This window comes from Carassius auratus, chromosome 36 (genome assembly GCF_003368295.1).
Source record: "Carassius auratus strain Wakin chromosome 36, ASM336829v1, whole genome shotgun sequence".
NCBI lineage: Eukaryota > Metazoa > Chordata > Actinopteri > Cypriniformes > Cyprinidae > Carassius > Carassius auratus.
In genome coordinates, this window is record NC_039278.1 from 17,529,299 (window position 1) to 17,547,335 (window position 18,037).

Below are 18,037 nucleotides of genomic sequence, written 5' to 3' on the forward strand. Positions count from 1 at the left end.
CCCTTGTTGCAATATAAAATGGCTTAAATAATTATAATTAATAATATAATTTAATTATATATTTAATGGAATTAAACAACTTAAAATAAAATAATAATAAAAACCTTTCTTCTGACAGGCTCATGGCTTTCAGTAGTGCTGGTTTTCACTGTTATTGGTTTATTTCTGTCTTGACTCATAGGATTCCCATGATACAGAAACATGTGATAATAAAGTCTGTGTCTCTGCAGGTTCTGCCGATGGTCTCACAGAGCTCCTGACAGGGAGAAACAACATCTCTTTTAACTGGCAAATCATGGATGACCTGTTTCATTTCTGTTTCTGTTTCATTCAGTTGCCAAACTACTATTGCTAAAGTATTAAATCTATATTAATCTATAAATCTATAAATCAAATTAAGTCTATATGTATAAACTTTTTTGTTCAGCTATTTGAACACACAACTCTTTTAACATACACTAAAATGTTAATAATAATGTCTCAGTGTCTAACTGTTTTTTTTTTTTGTTGTTGTTCATCATTTTGTTCTTGCTTTATGATTATTTACCATCTGAACTGCCTGAGTGTACATCTGTGTGTATGAAATCAATGAACCATTTAGAAATACATCGTGTTGCCAACCGTTGCAAAGGCAGCGAAGGATACATCTATGCTGCCTTCAAAAACCAGCCAGATGAAGGCATCTCAGGAGACAGGAACTGAAGCTAACATCTAACATTTAATTCGGACATGCCTTGATGCCTTCCTTCCTTGGAATGCGACCTTAGAAGGCAGCATTTTTCAGTTTTCAGATGCAGCCTATATGACCACCTAGAACGGGGTGTCAAGACTCCTAGAGTTTAGATTCAACCCTAATTAAACACACCTGATCCAACTAATCAAGTCCTTCAGGGTTATTTGAAAACTACAGAGTAAACCTATGTGTGTTGGAGCGGGGTTGGGACAAAACTCCAGGAATTAAGTTTGACAGCCCTGACCAAGACCATACAAACAACAAATTATTAACTGATAATAAACCATTCTTTTCACATTGTTTGAATTTTGAACGTAAGTCCTCCTGGTTCGTCATGCTTCAGTGTGCGGGACTCACAGCCGCTTCCACGGTCCACGTTTTGATTTCACGTTTTGGGGAATACACACAATGTAATTATTGGTCATTAGCACAACATCCAACTAGGCAAGAAAACATACAGTCTACCTGAAGGAAGACGTCTTTCACTCTTATAAATGTTATTATCAATCTTTATTATTAGTGAGAGAGACACGGTGAAACAGAAGAACATCATCCTCAGTGTAGAGACTACAGATGAAATCAGCTCTGACCGAAAGAGGTATTTCACATAATATACTGAGCTGGTCATCATCATCACTAACACTGATGAAGGGTTTCTGAAGTGCATCTGTTTAAAGAAAAATTATAAAGTTATTAAAAACACAGCAGTAAAAGTTTCTAAGAGAGAAGAGCAGCAGTGAAGTATCTCACCAAGAACCGTCACTGTGGCAGGAGGAGAATTAGATGATGGTTTATTGATGCCTCGTTCATTTATTGTGTAGTAACGGTTAAAGTAGATTGATTCAGGTGATTTTACACCTGCCCACCTCCTAAATTTATACACCAGTTTTTTTTTTATCATTATATGGTAGATGTGTACACGCACTGCCAAAACACATTTATCTTTAAACAACATGTAAAAGTGAATTTAGCATCCTGTGACCCTTTTAAAGTTGTTGCTATTTGCAGTTTTTTTTAAGACACCGATACAATTCTAAACTGTGTGTGTTGACTTTTTTTTTCTTTCATTTGAAGATCTAAAACTATTTAATATAAAATATTTTTTATTTATTCTTTTAAATTATTCATTTAAAGGACTAACTCAGGACCAAATTTTGTGAAAGTTTGTGAACCCTACAATTCTACAAACTCTGACCCACTATGCTAGAGTAAAGGTTGCCTAACAAGTTAAAGTGCACACAACTGTGAGTGTGGAATCATAATCATGTTCATCATCTTCATAAAACACACTGCACAAAGCATTCAGTTTCCTGTGGTTTGATGTGTTACTTCCTAATTCACCTATTGTGTGAGTCTCGTTTCTTCTCTCACTCTCGCTGCAATGGAGTTGTTCATCTTCATAGTGTTTCAGCTCCTGACGGAGGTTCAGTCTTACAGTAAGTGATCTCTGGTGTTTAATGTTCGTTAAATACTGTATGTCCACATTTGTAGTTAACAAAGTGTCACTGTTGAAAATATTTCAACATATTGATCAGTAGAGCTACAAGTGAACCTATCTGATATAGATATATGTAATATAGTAAAATATATTTGTAATAATCAGCTTTTGTCTTATTTAGGTTTTTAGAACCTAAAAATATGTGATTAATATTGGAATATTATTGTGCTTGTAAACATTGTCAGCAAGGAGATGTAATGTAGTGACTGATCTGTTTTGGGTTGTTTCAGAATCTCCTACTGTAAAAGTATCTCCAGATGTCATAAGAGAGTCCAGCTCAGTGAAGATCAGCTGTGAGACTCCAGCAGATGTTAGAGCGAGTCAGTGTTATTTCACCAAAAACAGAGAAGAGAAGAATATAAAAGTTAGTTCATCATGTCAGCTCGAGCTCACTGGTGCTGAAGTGCTCAGATGGGCAGGTGTAAAATCACCTGAATCAATCTACATTAACTGTTACTACACAATAAATGAACGAGGCATCAATAAACCATCATCTAATTCTCCTCCTGCCACAGTGACGGTTCTTGGTGAGATACTTCACTGCTGTTCTTCTGTCTAAGAAATTTGCTGTGCTTTTAATAACTTGATAATTTTTCTTTAAACAGATGCACTTCAGAAACCCTTCATCAGTGTTAGTGATGATTATGTCCAGCTCATCATATCATGTGAAATACCTCTTTCGGTCAGAGCTGATTTCATCTGTAGTCTCTACACTGAGGATGATGTTCTTCTGTTTCACCGTGTCTCTCACTGGAGTCAGTCTGGAGGGAATCTTTGTATGTTTTATTTAAGTCGTAGTGAACTCTTCACACAATCAGTGAACAGCAGACAGCTGAGCTGTGTTTATTCACTCAAGACTGAACCTGAGATCAGATCACCACACAGTGACACATACACCATCAGTAACACAATCCCCATCACAGTCACCATCACCATCAGAGACACAATCACCATCAGAGACACAATCACTACCAGAGGTGAGTTATCACTATTAGGATTTTTTAAATGAGCACATTTAATGATTAGAGATGCCTGTAATCTTTAGCCAAATTTATAATTTTGGATATTATGAAATCTTGGAGGAAAATTGATCAAAAAGAGAAATCCAGTCATAGATCAGTGTATCAGACACTGAATCAATAATCTGTTAACTCAACTTACTGAGAATAAATTTTCTTTTCTTTTCAGGCACATTCAAACCACAGTGTGACTTTGATAAGTGAACAATCTGATTCATTTAGACAAGAAGAAAGAGCTTTTTGAGATAAATTTGATCATAGTTGATATCTCATAGAGACAGACTATGACTGACAAATCTATTGAAACTCATTTCTGCCTAAAATGAAATCCATGAGAGGAGAAACTAAACAAAAAGATATATATATATATATTTTTTTTTTTTTATTATTATCTATATTATTAAATATTTTAAAATGTTTTTATAAGTTCTCCTCGATATGTTTTGAAGCATCTTTTTAATTCTATGAATACAAAAATACAGTATTTTATATATATATATATATATATATATATATATATATATATATATATATATATATATATATATATATATTTTTTTTTTTTTTTTTTTAAAGTATTTTAATTAAAGTATCTTACAAATATGCTCTATATAAGATCATCATATGTCTTACTAATTATGACTTGATGATTACACAGCTGCAATAAAATGAACAGGATGCAAATAAAGAGCAATTGCTCACTGATTGACTGTTAGTTTACATGAGTATCAATCTATTATATATATATATATATATATATATATATATATATATATATATATATATATATATATATATATATATATATATATATATATATATATATATGTCTGTATCTTAAAATCAACTAACACCATCAAACACACAGAATTCAACCAATTTTACATTACAAAAAGAATGAATGTTAAGGTTTTTGCAACTTATTGAAGAGTCACATGCTTCTATTCTGAGAGATCTCTCTGAACACATTATAATTTCTGTGTTCATCAGATCTTCCTCAGGCCAAGTTAAGAGCGTCTGCTTCAGTTATTCTGGAAACGGACACAGTTGAGCTGAGCTGTGAGAAAACTGAAGATCTGAAGATGGAGAAGTGTTACTTCTATATAAATGGAAGAGAAAGTAACTCAAAAGTGAGCTCATCATGTCAGCTCTCACTCACTGGATCTCAGATCAGTGTTTGGTCTGGAGGTCAGAGTTCATCATCTGTGAGAATAAGCTGCTTCTACACTGTGATGAAGAAACAAGTTCAAAAACCATCTGCTCACTCTGATCCAGTGACAGTTACAGTCCAGAGTGAGTTTTTTTAATATGCATATGAAATAATTAAAACAATCACTCTGATCCAGTGACAGTCCATAGTAAGTTTATATATATATATATATATATATATATGTATGTATATATATATATATATATATATATATATATATATATATATATATATATATATATATATATATATATATATATATATATATATATATATATATTTACACATTAATAACATTTCGGCTTGGACGATGTTTTCATGTTTTCAAGGCAGAACTTTTATTTTGAAGGCACTGAGAAAGCCAGCACCTGAGTGCACACAGCACACATTCTCCATCTTGTCCACTGTCGTCATTAACAGTTCTGTCTAATAGGGTTAAGTCTGTCAAATAATCAGATAGAACTGTTAAACAAAGTAATTCATGTATACAAAAAGTATTATAATGATTGCTTTTATATTATTACTGAGATAATGGCAAACATTATAATACTTTATTAAATAAATATGCATTTATATCAATTAAACAAATCTTTGAATGGCTAATGAACATTTAATTTCACAAACCTTGCAAAATTACTCGAATCCAGCTGTGTTACCCTATCTTTATTTGAAAAATATGAGTTTTCATATGAAAATATGAAACTCACAATGCACACACCAGAATACTGAGTGCCTTGTTGGTTTAATGGTTTACCCCCTTTTTTAATAATATTTGAATTCAATATTTATTTATTTGTGAGAAATACTTTGTTATCTAAAGTATAAGTATGCATTTTTTAATCCATTGTCAAATTATTGAAAATGTCTTAAATATTAATATGTAAAATTATTTCGGCTTTATATTGGCTATCGGACCCACTGCTTTCCAAGATATCGGCATTGATTCTCAAAAGCAAATATCAGTCGACCACTAATATATATATATACTGGATCTTTCCTTCACTGTCCAGGTTTTTTTTTGTTTTTTTTGTGGTTATTGGTACGATGTCTAGTTTACACATAATATACACATAATAACATAATATAATATATATATATATTAGGGGTGTAACGATATGCAAAAATCACGGTTCGGTACTACCGTCAGTTTTAAAGTGATGGTTCGGTTCATTTTCGGTACAGTAAGGGAAAGAAATGTAAACATTAAACTGCAGGTTGTTTATTACTATAAACTTTTAAAGCAATTTGTTTACACTTTTTTAAATACTTTTTAATAATATATATATATATATAATAAAAAAAAGTTCTCCACTAAATAAAATACTCTCAGTCTGAAACCAGTCTCATATAATAAAATATAATAAAAAATATAAATAAATAACTATGATTACTGTGCAGCATTACCAATCCCAGCTTGTAGGCCTGCTCATATTGAATATATATATATATATATATATATATATATATATATATATATATATATATATATATATATATATATATATATATATATATATATATATATATATATATATATATATATATATATATATATATATAGAAAACTTAAAAAAAATGTAAAGTGCAGCATCAACAGTTTCAGTTTTTAGACCTGCTCAGATTTCGTTATTGCGTTGGACCGATCGGAATTAAGAGCACAGGTCTGTTTAAATGCCAACGGGAGCTGCATTTGAATTACAATCGTTTTTTTTTCCTAGTTGTAGTGATGTACACACTTTTGAAAACCTTAGGCCGGTGACACACTGCCATATTGCACGTGTGAAACATAGTCTATTTTGCCGTCAAAACTGTTGACGGTGTCCTTTATCAGTAGGCTTTATACTGTATTTATGCTCAACATGAAGTATAGATATTGTTGTCACTGCAGCAGCAGACTCTCGCGAGTATTCACACTGGAAGCGTATAAGTACAGCATCACAGCAGCGACTGCAAAGCGTGTTCGGCAGACAGTATAACCACTTCAAAAAATGGGTATAATTCTTTCAACATTTGTTTTTATAACAATACACCATACTTTCACCCAAAACGATTAATTAAAATGTTTAAATGGGTAAATACATATTTGTTATACTTAATTTTCTTTTCTGGCATAATTGTTAAAACACTGTTTTTAAAACTCTTGGCATGCTTATTCTGTGCATTTTGAGCACGTTTTGTTAAATCACATTTATTTTGTCCATCAAAAGTGTGCTTTCACTTTAATTGAGCGTGAACAGCACGGCAAAAATAAACTGGACGCCAAAACCCCCGCTGCACTGCTGTTCACGCGACGCTCCTGCTTGATGCTTGCGGTGTGAAAGAGGGGTTATAGAATCAGCTGCAGGGAAGGATTTGCACTAATCGCGGAAATTTCCGCCTCTTAATATGTTTGTTTGGAAACACAAAAATGAACCTATGTTCCGCAAACAAAATATTGCATTAGGTACACACGTGCACCATACGAAAGCCCTGTACCGAAACGGTGCGATACAAATACACGTACCGCTACACCCCTAATATATAAATACACGTACCGTTACACCCCTAATATATATATATATATATATATATATATATATATATATATATATATATATATATATATATATATGTGTGTGTGTGTGTGTGTGTGTGTGTGTGTGTGTGTGTGTGTGTGTGTGTGTGTGTGTGTGTGTGTGTGTGTGTGTGTGTGTGTAACCCGGGTCTCCGGCATGGGAGGCGGACACACTAACAATGAGGCTAAATGGCTACGGCCTCCGTTATAACAATGAGTACAGGCATAAATATATATATATATGCCTATAATCATGTGAACCAATATTAAGGTGATGAAAGTTACATCTGATAATGTGGTAATGTGATAACTTCCTGTTATTTTGATCAATTTTCTCTGCAGTTTCAACATCAACCATTAAACATACAAGTACAACAGCCACAACAACCTGTGAGTCATTTCATTTCTAAATATATTTTTTTTCTTATTCCATTCTGAATGTCCTTAAAGCAACTATCATTCTTTCAAATTCACTAATATTTGTTGAATATTTACAAAATCCACAATGTTTTTTTTTCAACAGCTTTAACTGTAATGCCCACTACTGAAACCACAACAACATTCAGTAAAACTTGTAAGTTACTGGTAACACATTTTCTGATTATTATTTATGATTGTTTGAGAATAAATTTGAGAAATGATTCCATCTAACAAGAGATTCCCCTTGCAATATGCTATTTTTATATTATTGTAGATCTTCATTCTGAGACAAACCTTCCAACCAACACAGCAAAGGAAACAATGTGTAAGTTATCAACGGTCAAACTTAACATGTTGGAAAATTAACATGTTGGATCCAAAAGTCATTTTTAATACTACAGAATTCACACAGAATGCATTTCCCATTCAATTATTGTTTCTATATGTAAATGCATAACTGAAGCATATGGAAGAACATTGTGTGTTCCACCCAATATTTTTGCTTTGGAAATTACTTTGGAAATATTCTCCAACCCTATTTAAAATGTAATAAGTAGTTTAGCCTAACTATTTAAATTAAAGTAATGTAAACAGTTACATTTGATTACTTTTCTAAATTTCTAACCAATTATTAAACTGTTAACTATTTTCAAACATTTAAACCTCACAGTAGTAATGAACACTGATTACTGTCAGACGTATATGCATCATACATATAGTAAGAATGCTTCTTCAGTATCACACAATATACGTTGTATATATATATACTGGATCTTTCCTTCACTGTCCAGGTTTTTTTTGTTTTTTTTTGTGGTTATTGGTACGATGTCTAGTTTACACATAATATACACATAATAACATAATATAATATATATATATTAGGGGTGTAACGATATGCAAAAATCACGGTTCGGTACTACCGTCAGTTTTAAAGTGATGGTTCGGTTCATTTTCGGTACAGTAAGGGAAAGAAATGTAAACATTAAACTGCAGGTTGTTTATTACTATAAACTTTTAAAGCAATTTGTTTACACTTTTTTAAATACTTTTTAATAAAATATATATATAATAAAAAAAGTTCTCCACTAAATAAAATACTCTCAGTCTGAAACCAGTCTCATATAATAAAATATAATAAAAAATATAAATAAATAACTATGATTACTGTGCAGCATTACCAATCCCAGCTTGTAGGCCTGCTCATATTGAATATATATATATATATATATATATATATATATATATATATATATATATATATATATATATATATATATATATATATATATATATATATATATATATATATATATATATATATATATATATATATATATATATAAAACTTTAAAAAAAATGTAAAGTGCAGCATCAACAGTTTCAGTTTTTAGACCTGCTCAGATTTCGTTATTGCGTTGGACCGATCGGAATTAAGAGCAAAGGTCTGTTTAAATGCCAACGGGAGCTGCATTTGAATTACAATCGTTTTTTTTCCTAGTTGTAGTGATGTACACACTTTTGAAAACCTTAGGCCGGTGACACACTGCCATATTGCACGTGTGAAACATAGTCTATTTTGCCGTCAAAACTGTTGACGGTGTCCTTTATCAGTAGGCTTTATACTGTATTTATGCTCAACATGAAGTATAGATATTGTTGTCACTGCAGCAGCAGACTCTCGCGAGTATTCACACTGGAAGCGTATAAGTACAGCATCACAGCAGCGACTGCAAAGCGTGTTCGGCAGACAGTATAACCACTTCAAAAAATGGGTATAATTCTTTCAACATTTGTTTTTATAACAATACACCATACTTTCACCCAAAACGATTAATTAAAATGTTTAAATGGGTAAATACATATTTGTTATACTTAATTTTCTTTTCTGGCATAATTGTTAAAACACTGTTTTTAAAACTCTTGGCATGCTTATTCTGTGCATTTTGAGCACGTTTTGTTAAATCACATTTATTTTGTCCATCAAAAGTGTGCTTTCACTTTAATTGAGCGTGAACAGCACGGCAAAAATAAACTGGACGCCAAAACCCCCGCTGCACTGCTGTTCACGCGACGCTCCTGCTTGATGCTTGCGGTGTGAAAGAGGGGTTATAGAATCAGCTGCAGGGAAGGATTTGCACTAATCGCGGAAATTTCCGCCTCTTAATATGTTTGTTTGGAAACACAAAAATGAACCTATGTTCCGCAAACAAAATATTGCATTAGGTACACACGTGCACCATACGAAAGCCCTGTACCGAAACGGTGCGATACAAATACACGTACCGCTACACCCCTAATATATAAATACACGTACCGTTACACCCCTAATATATATATATATATATATGTGTGTGTGTGTGTGTGTGTGTGTGTGTGTGTGTGTGTGTGTGTGTGTGTGTAACCCGGGTCTCCGCCATGGGAGGCGGACGCACTAACAATGAGGCTAAATGGCTACGGCCTCCGTTATAACAATGAGTACAGGCATAAATATATATATATGCCTATAGTCATGTGAACCAATATTAAGGTGATGAAAGTTACATCTGATAATGTGGTAATGTGATAACTTCCTGTTATTTTGATCAATTTTCTCTGCAGTTTCAACATCAACCATTAAACATACAAGTACAACAGCCACAACAACCTGTGAGTCATTTCATTTCTAAATATATATTTTTTCTTATTCCATTCTGAATGTCCTTAAAACAACTATCATTCTTTCAAATTCATTAATATTTGTTGAATATTTACAAAATCCACAATGTTTATTTTTCAACAGCTTTAACTGTAATGCCCACTACTGAAACCACAACAACATTCAGTAAAACTTGTAAGTTACTGGTAACACATTTTCTGATTATTATTTATGATTGTTTGAGAATAAATTTGAGAAATGATTCCATCTAACAATAGATTCCCCTTGCAATATGCTATTTTTATATTATTGTAGATCTTCATTCTGAGACAAACCTTCCAACCAACACAGCAAAGGAAACAATGTGTAAGTTATCAACGGTCAAACTTAACATGTTGGAAAATTAACATGTTGGATCCAAAAGTCATTTTTAATACTACAGAATTCACACAGAATGCATTTCCCATTCAATTATTGTTTCTATATGTAAATGCATAACTGAAGCATATGGAAGAACATTGTGTGTTCCACCCAATATTTTTTGATTTGGAAATTACTTTGGAAATATTCTCCAACCCTATTTAAAATGTAATAAGTAGTTTAGCCTAACTATTTAAATTACTTTATTAAAGTAATGTAAACAGTTACATTTGATTACTTTTCTAAATTTCTAACCAATTATTAAACTGTTAACTATTTTCAAACATTTAAACCTCACAGTAGTAATGAACACTGATTACTGTCAGACTTACATGCATCATACATACAGTAAGAATGCTTCTTCAGTATCACTCAATACAACTTCTTCCTTCACTGTCCAGGTTTTTTTTGTTTTTTGTGGTTATTGGTACGATGTCTAGTTCGGAACAATATAAAGGAATATATGTTTTTTTTTTCCACTTAAATATTTTATCTGCACTGTTGTTCACTTCATTGATATGCACTCTATCTGCGATGTGCCTTGCACTGCTTTATTTAACTTTTATTTTAAATTTTATGTCTTTTATACATTCCCTTATTGTATAGTTGTATCTACATTTTATACTTGATCTAGATTTAGGCTCTACTGTTAGTGTTATCAGTGTGCACCGGGGGTCTGAGAGTAACTCAATTCCGATTCTCTGTATGTACTGTACATGTGGAAGAACTGACAAAGCAGACTTGACTTGATTTAAGGTCTTTTCTGATGCTGATTGTCCTCATGTTTACATTTTTAGATGCTCCTACTAAAGGTCCACACTCACCAATATACAAAGGTATTTGCCTTTTTCTTTCTTATGTGAATTGATTTGACCATTGGATTCTTTCTCAAATATCTATAGAACATTTACTTCTCATAAAAAAAAATAAAAAACAAAACACTACGATTCTTTTGGGTATCGCTTATATTGTCAGGTTGAGTAATGTATCTGCAGTAACAGTATTAATCATAATACTCATAAACTTGGAATAAAGTGTTGGTTTGTTTTGACAGATCTGTGGTTAATAGTGCTGGTTCTCACTGGTGTTGCTGTTTTGTCTGGACTCATGGGACTCATCTGTCTCTGCCGGTTTGCAAGTAAGTATTTCAAGGTCAGTTTATTTATATAACAACAGATAGTCAACCAAAGTGATGTACAATAAAATAGAATAAAAACAGAATATATAATTTTGATTCTCTTTGTTTTCTAGGTAAAAAAAGAAAACTGTAAGTTTTATATTCATTTAATTCAGTAGTATATGTTTGTAAGTAGACTATATTGTACATGTTTAACTTCTTATCTGATATGCATGCACAAAAAATCAATAAAACCTGATGTACCCAGTGAAGGAATTGGTATGGTGAGTGTCACCGTAAAATATTAACTTTAAATACTTATTTTAATATTTAATTAATAAGAACTGTTGAAAGGGACTTGGTCTTTACTATTGATTATGTTATTTAGAGTTGTTCTGGACCTGTAGAGGCATATTCTCTGATCACTTCTGTACCAGCCACATCTCAGCCCATATCTGAAGGTAAGAGAACATCATTCTCAGGAAATGATCTCAGATCAATTACAAACATAGAAGCCAATTGAGTGGGCAATATGGCAAAAATGTGATAACATGATTTTTTTTTCTTCTTCAGAATGTTGGTTTTACTCTGTTTGTTAGTTTTCTGAACAGTTAAATTCATATTCCTGTTTTACAAACAAAGCCTTGCAAGGTAACTTTTATATATATGAAAACATGAAAACAAAAAACACTCATGAATCACTATAGAAATCATGATTCATTCGATTCTTAGCATTTTGAATCGATTACTGTCCAAGATCGGCGATTCACGATTCAAAAATCATGTTTCAAGATCGATGCATATGAATCGACAGGGTTTGTAATCGATGCATCGAGAAAACGAGTGAATCGTTACACCCCTAACCACAACCCATTCAAAAACCCAAGACTTCAGGACAACTGAATCAGAAGTGCTAAAATGTTAAATGTTGATATACACCATGACCTTTGCTTCATTTTTGCACTGATTTACAGTCTGGAGAAGTCAAAACTAGTTGCTGAAAGTCAGAGCCAGTCTCCAGATTTGAGTTAACATTTCACAGAAAAATTGTGTAGTTTATGATGGCCACAGATTCAGATTTTTCAGCTTCAGTCTATGATTCCATTCAGTCTGAGGATATCAAACATGTTATTTTGAGCTGATTTTACAATACATACTGCTTTCGTTTATCGTGCATCTTCTAGCAATACGGCATGTGTTTCTGCGTTTTTATACACTTTTTCTACATTGCATTACAGGTGATTTGGTCAACAAACAACAGAAAAAGGGAAATCCGGAGGAAAATGAGGTACAGTATGTTTGAACACTCACACCTCAAGCCCACATGAATGTCCATCATCAACAGAATACTAACACATTCCATCTTCCATGTGTTTTCTGTCTTTCTTCTTTCTTAAGAATGTTTATCACCTGTACTCCACAATCCCTGACAAACCAGTTCTTTCAAGCGCAGAAGATCACATGTACAGTTTGGTGGACATGCACTGATGAATCTCATGTCTTTGTTTATTATGTACCACCATCCTGTAAATAAAATATCCGTACTTCCAGACAAATAGGTGTTTATTTTCATTATTGAGTGTCTGGTGTTGAATATACAGTGACTTCAGTCTGTGGCAAGGCCCACTCCAATACCAAGAACAGATAATTGAGCATTCAATAAAGGCTGAACTGTCTGAAGTAATTGTAAATGTTTTGAACTACTTTTTTCTCCTTGCTATTCTGTATTACTCAAGATAAATACATTTAGACAGTTTCAAGCTCCATCATAGCTTTTAGTCCCTCAAAACCCAGTCAATTACATCAGAGATAAAAGAGAATAGTGATTTATATTCTGTTTTAATGAATCATTCAGTCCAGTGTTTTAGTTTGAAACCCATCCATGATACTCTCTTAAGAAACAAAGGTTCTTTATTGGTATTGATTGTTGCAAGAAGAAACTCCATTGCACAAAAGTTCCTTTATAGTGGAAAAACATTCTTTACATTTTTTAATGTTTTTTAATGAAAAAAAAAAGAACTGTTCACTGAAATGTTATTTGGGGAACCAAAAATGGAACCTTTATTACTCTCTTTGGATGATACAAACCAGTGTTTTGGTAGTAAAGTTCTGACTCTAATCAAGGTGACATAGAAAAGGGATGCTGGAGTCTGTTATTATTGTTATTATCAAACAAAACATATATGTGCACTCCTAGCACACTGATCGCTAACATGAGAAGCATAATTTCAAGTTGTTGTAATTTAGCCACTGTATTTCAGTCACGGGTGTGATTTGAAAGATGTATCTTGCATTGTTTGCTGTTAAATGACTGGTAAAATGACTAAACTGAAAGATCATACTGTAAAATATCTGTAGAAACATTAAACAAATGTTATTTTTTTCTATATTTCTACTTCTGATTTATATTACATTTTTCAAGTTTCTTATATTAGTGCTATAATTCATCTCTACTGTGTGATTCTTATGTCTACACTGTCATGCATGTTTCTATGTCTGTACTTTTCTTTCTTCAGGAACCTGATGAAGCCACTCTGAGTTCCTAGAAATAGACTTGGTTGTATAAACCTTTTTTAAATATCCACTGTAATGTATATTTACATCTGCACATGTTCATATGAAAGTAAGTCTGGGTGATACTTGATACAGGTGATGGAGAAAAGCTATCGCAAAAGTAGTTTATTGCTTTTTTAGGTAATAGTGAATCAAGATAGTGACTAAAAGATCAACTTCAAACTGTTCTGCTTGTAGCATTAAAACCATTATTGTTGTTATTGCAAGATTGGAGTGAATCTATTGGCGATTTAGATTTCTAGAAAGAAAAAAAAAATCATGAAAAATTATGTTTAGGGCAATGTAATGTTAGTAAATGTTTAAGGTAATGTTTAGGGTAGTAAAGGGATGGCGTGTGGACTGTGAGGGGTGGTAACACTAAAGAAAACAAACATTCAATCATCTATACTTAATCTATACTATATCATCTATACTACAATCAAAACTATAGCCACAAGCAGCAATCGTCAGGGTCCAAGAACCAATGGCCCATGTGCATGATTAATGGTCTAACTGAAACTAATCTCATGATGTGGTTTTTACAGGAAAGTCCAGCTTCATCTTCAGTGAAACAGGTTAGAGTTGCACACAGCTGTCAAAAAGGGCAACTGATTTACTTACTGTTTCTAGGAGAAATCAGAAATGAATAGTCCTCGTAACATGTTAACTGTCGTAAGCTTTGTGATCATAATATACTTGGTGTAAGTGGACTTCTATTTAACATTTATTTAGACAGATTGCATGTCATAGGATGTCAATTTTAAATGAATGTGAAGATATTTGCAGCTCAAAAATCTATTTGAAGGATTATCATGCTCGCCTCTTTTCATTACTTTTTCTTGAATTTTTTTTTAAGGGTATATGAAATGTTACTGTACATTAATTATATAAAACTATACTGTCAGTACAGCATATACAAATAGACTAAATATATTTAGAGTGTCTCAATTAAAAACAAATGAACTTTGTGTCAAACTCTGTGTAACCTCCTTGTTCTGGCTCTCCCTCCGTAACTCAAACACGAGAGCTCCCTCTAGAGGCTAACTCAGAACACCAGATATCCCTCTCTCTTAATTGTGTTAGATCAACCAATAATCAAAAGTATGTCATTAATGACTCACCCTCATGTAGTTCCAAACCCGTGAGACCTCTGTTCATCTTTGGAACACAGTTTAAGATATTTCAGATTTAGTCCGAGAGCTCTCAGTCCCTCCATTGAAACTGTGTGTACGGTCTACTGTCCATGTCCATTTGATCCACACTTTGAAAGGAATGGGTTGTTCACCCTGTGTTTGCAAGAATGGGGTGGGTTGACTCAGACTCAATCCCATCCTCTTCGCCAATATGTTGAGTGTCTCAATTAAAAACAAAATGCACTCCATATGAAACTCTGTGTAACTTCCTTTATTTCACACTCATGTATTACATCTCTTGTTCTCACTCCCACCTTAACTCAAACACGAGAGCTCCCTCAGAATACCACAAATATGAATTTATTTGCATTTAAGAGATGACAATTACGGTTATAGAAAACGGCTGGTATGAAAATATTTATTATCCTGTGCCCTTCTAGTAAGATTATTAATCTTTCAGTTGAAATGGCTGTTAGGAAAGATTGTGAATCATAAATTCATTACAGAGTAAATTCATCTTTGGTGCTTTGATCCTTAAAAACAAAATATCAATATACAGGGCACCAAGACACTATCTATGAAACACTGATTCTAAACTCGTTAGCGTAGGTCTACCATATAAAGCCTACATAAAGAGTTTATTTCTTTCTTTCAACAGAGTGGCCATTTTGGGTGTTGCATTTTTCCCATTCCAAACTATAAGAGGGACACGTCTTTGGTAGTGTATTAGAATATAATTTGTGGAAGATTAATCAATTTAAAAAGTTTTAGATTTAAATTAGATTATTCTGTCCAGCTCACATTTATTTTTTCTCAAGTTTTAATATTGCAGAATTGTATGTGATAATGTTTTAATAACACTGCTAAACATTTATTTCCAAATTAAAGGGATAGTTCACTTTCAAATAAAATTTTTCATTCTTGTCTGTGACTTATACAATGAGGGTCTATGTTCACCACCTCAAAGAGCATGCACAGAGAAGTCCAAATTAAACAATTCCCCATCATAAGTACACATTGATGACCTAAGACACGAAACAAGCAGTTTGTGTAACAAAATGAACAGTAATTATATAGTTTTTACCTCTTGTACACAACCTCGTCCAAGTGATCTGAGGGCGCGCGTATTTCCTGGTGTGTGACGTGTGCGCGTTCTGGCTTAGTCTGTGAAAGCACGGAAAGCACCGGAAGTGATCTCTTACGCGTGTACGTTACTCATTGTTTACTGTATACCACACGATACGCCACCAATCTGCACTGTCTGAAATATAATGCAGTAATTGTAATTATATAAAAAAATATATATATCTGGTGATTGGTTTGACTGTGCATTAATATTATAATAAAAATATAACACATTACTCACTCTGTTGACAGCGTGCCATTGGGTCCCTTTGGCATTGGACGTCACCTCCAGTTTATACATGGCAAACTAAACACAACGTGCAAAACGCTGCGGCTCAACAGCGGAGAAAACTCAGGATCTTCCATCAGGTAGGTGTGTGATGTGATACTGTCAAGGTCCTCGTCATTGTCTTGTAGTTGTGGCATTGCTATGTTCCATTCGTGACCACATATGCTCTTCACTTCTGTTGGCATCTCACAAAATATGCTACTAAAACACCACCAATTTTGAAGAGATCTCTGTCTCTCTGAGGCTTGAATACGTGCTGCTTGATCTGTGTATTCTGGTTCAAATAAATATGGTTGTGAAAAAAATTAAACGTTGTCTGTTGATATACCGAAATTGTCTTCCATTGCGATTTCCTTATTTTTTGCGATGTCTTAATATGTTTAGATCTTCACAGTGAAAGGTAGCACTCCCGAAATCTCTGTGTAAACGAGGGACATACACACACGAGAGATCACTTCCGGCATTTTCCGCACTTGCGCAGACTAAACTAGAACCCGTGAAAACATCACACAACAGGAAGCACGCGTGCCCTCAGATCACTTGGACATAGATGTGTAAAACAGGTAAAAACTATATAATTACTGTTAGTTTTCTCACACAAACCGCTCGTTTCGTGTCTAAGGTCATCGATGTGTACATATGATGGGGAATTGTTTCATTTGGACTTCTCTGTGCATGCTCTTTGAGGTGGGGACCATAGACATCCATTATGTGAGTCACACACAAGAACGGTTTGACCTAAAAAATATAAAAAATGGAAACTACTGCGGAAACAAAGACACCTACATCTTGGATGCCCTTGAGGTAAGCTAAAACAAGCCAAACTTTAATTTGAAAGTGAACTATCCCTTTAAGTGCACCTTGTGACATAATTGAAATCACTTTGCAGCTTCAACTGCGACCTCTATTGGTGAAACGGTGACTTGTGAAGTAATGCATACTTCACAAGCAGGGCTGTCACTAGTGGGGTAAAAGGTGATGGAGATTATAGGGGTCATAGTGAAGTGATAAGTGTCTGCTGGTTGCAAGGCAGATTATCTTTGTGTTGGTGCTGGACACTGTTGTGCGCGTTGGGCTTCCTTTTCAGTGTAGGTACTGTTGGTCATGGTAGAGCATGATTAATCACTGCCATTTGAATTTTAATATTTATTTTGTTTTATCAGGGTAATTTCTAGAAGTGCGTGTCTACTCTTTCATGGAGGACACAGGCTTCTGCATGGAGTTATAAATTTGTTGTGATCACCTCATTGTGACCTGAGCTGCTGGGCTGCATCGGTAAATGCCTTAATATGCACATTTGCCATTGACTGTTTTATATCTGCTTTGGAATA

General features: G+C 33.4%; 1 protein-coding gene across 1 annotated transcript; it reads left to right on the forward strand.

Moving 5' to 3' along the window:
- The first annotated feature begins 2,090 nt into the window (after positions 1-2,090).
- On the forward strand, positions 2,091-13,151 carry LOC113055722 (uncharacterized). Its single transcript, XM_026222111.1, has 17 exons — positions 2,091-2,169; positions 2,462-2,758; positions 2,837-3,208; positions 4,241-4,543; positions 7,357-7,404; positions 7,538-7,588; positions 7,709-7,759; positions 10,033-10,080; positions 10,214-10,264; positions 10,385-10,435; positions 11,287-11,325; positions 11,544-11,627; positions 11,741-11,756; positions 11,875-11,890; positions 11,995-12,067; positions 12,845-12,894; positions 13,005-13,151. Exons 1-17 carry the CDS (start codon positions 2,115-2,117, stop codon positions 13,092-13,094), a joined length of 1,695 nt encoding a protein of 564 aa, XP_026077896.1. The 5' UTR covers positions 2,091-2,114; the 3' UTR covers positions 13,095-13,151.
- Positions 13,152-18,037: the final 4,886 nt, after the last annotated feature.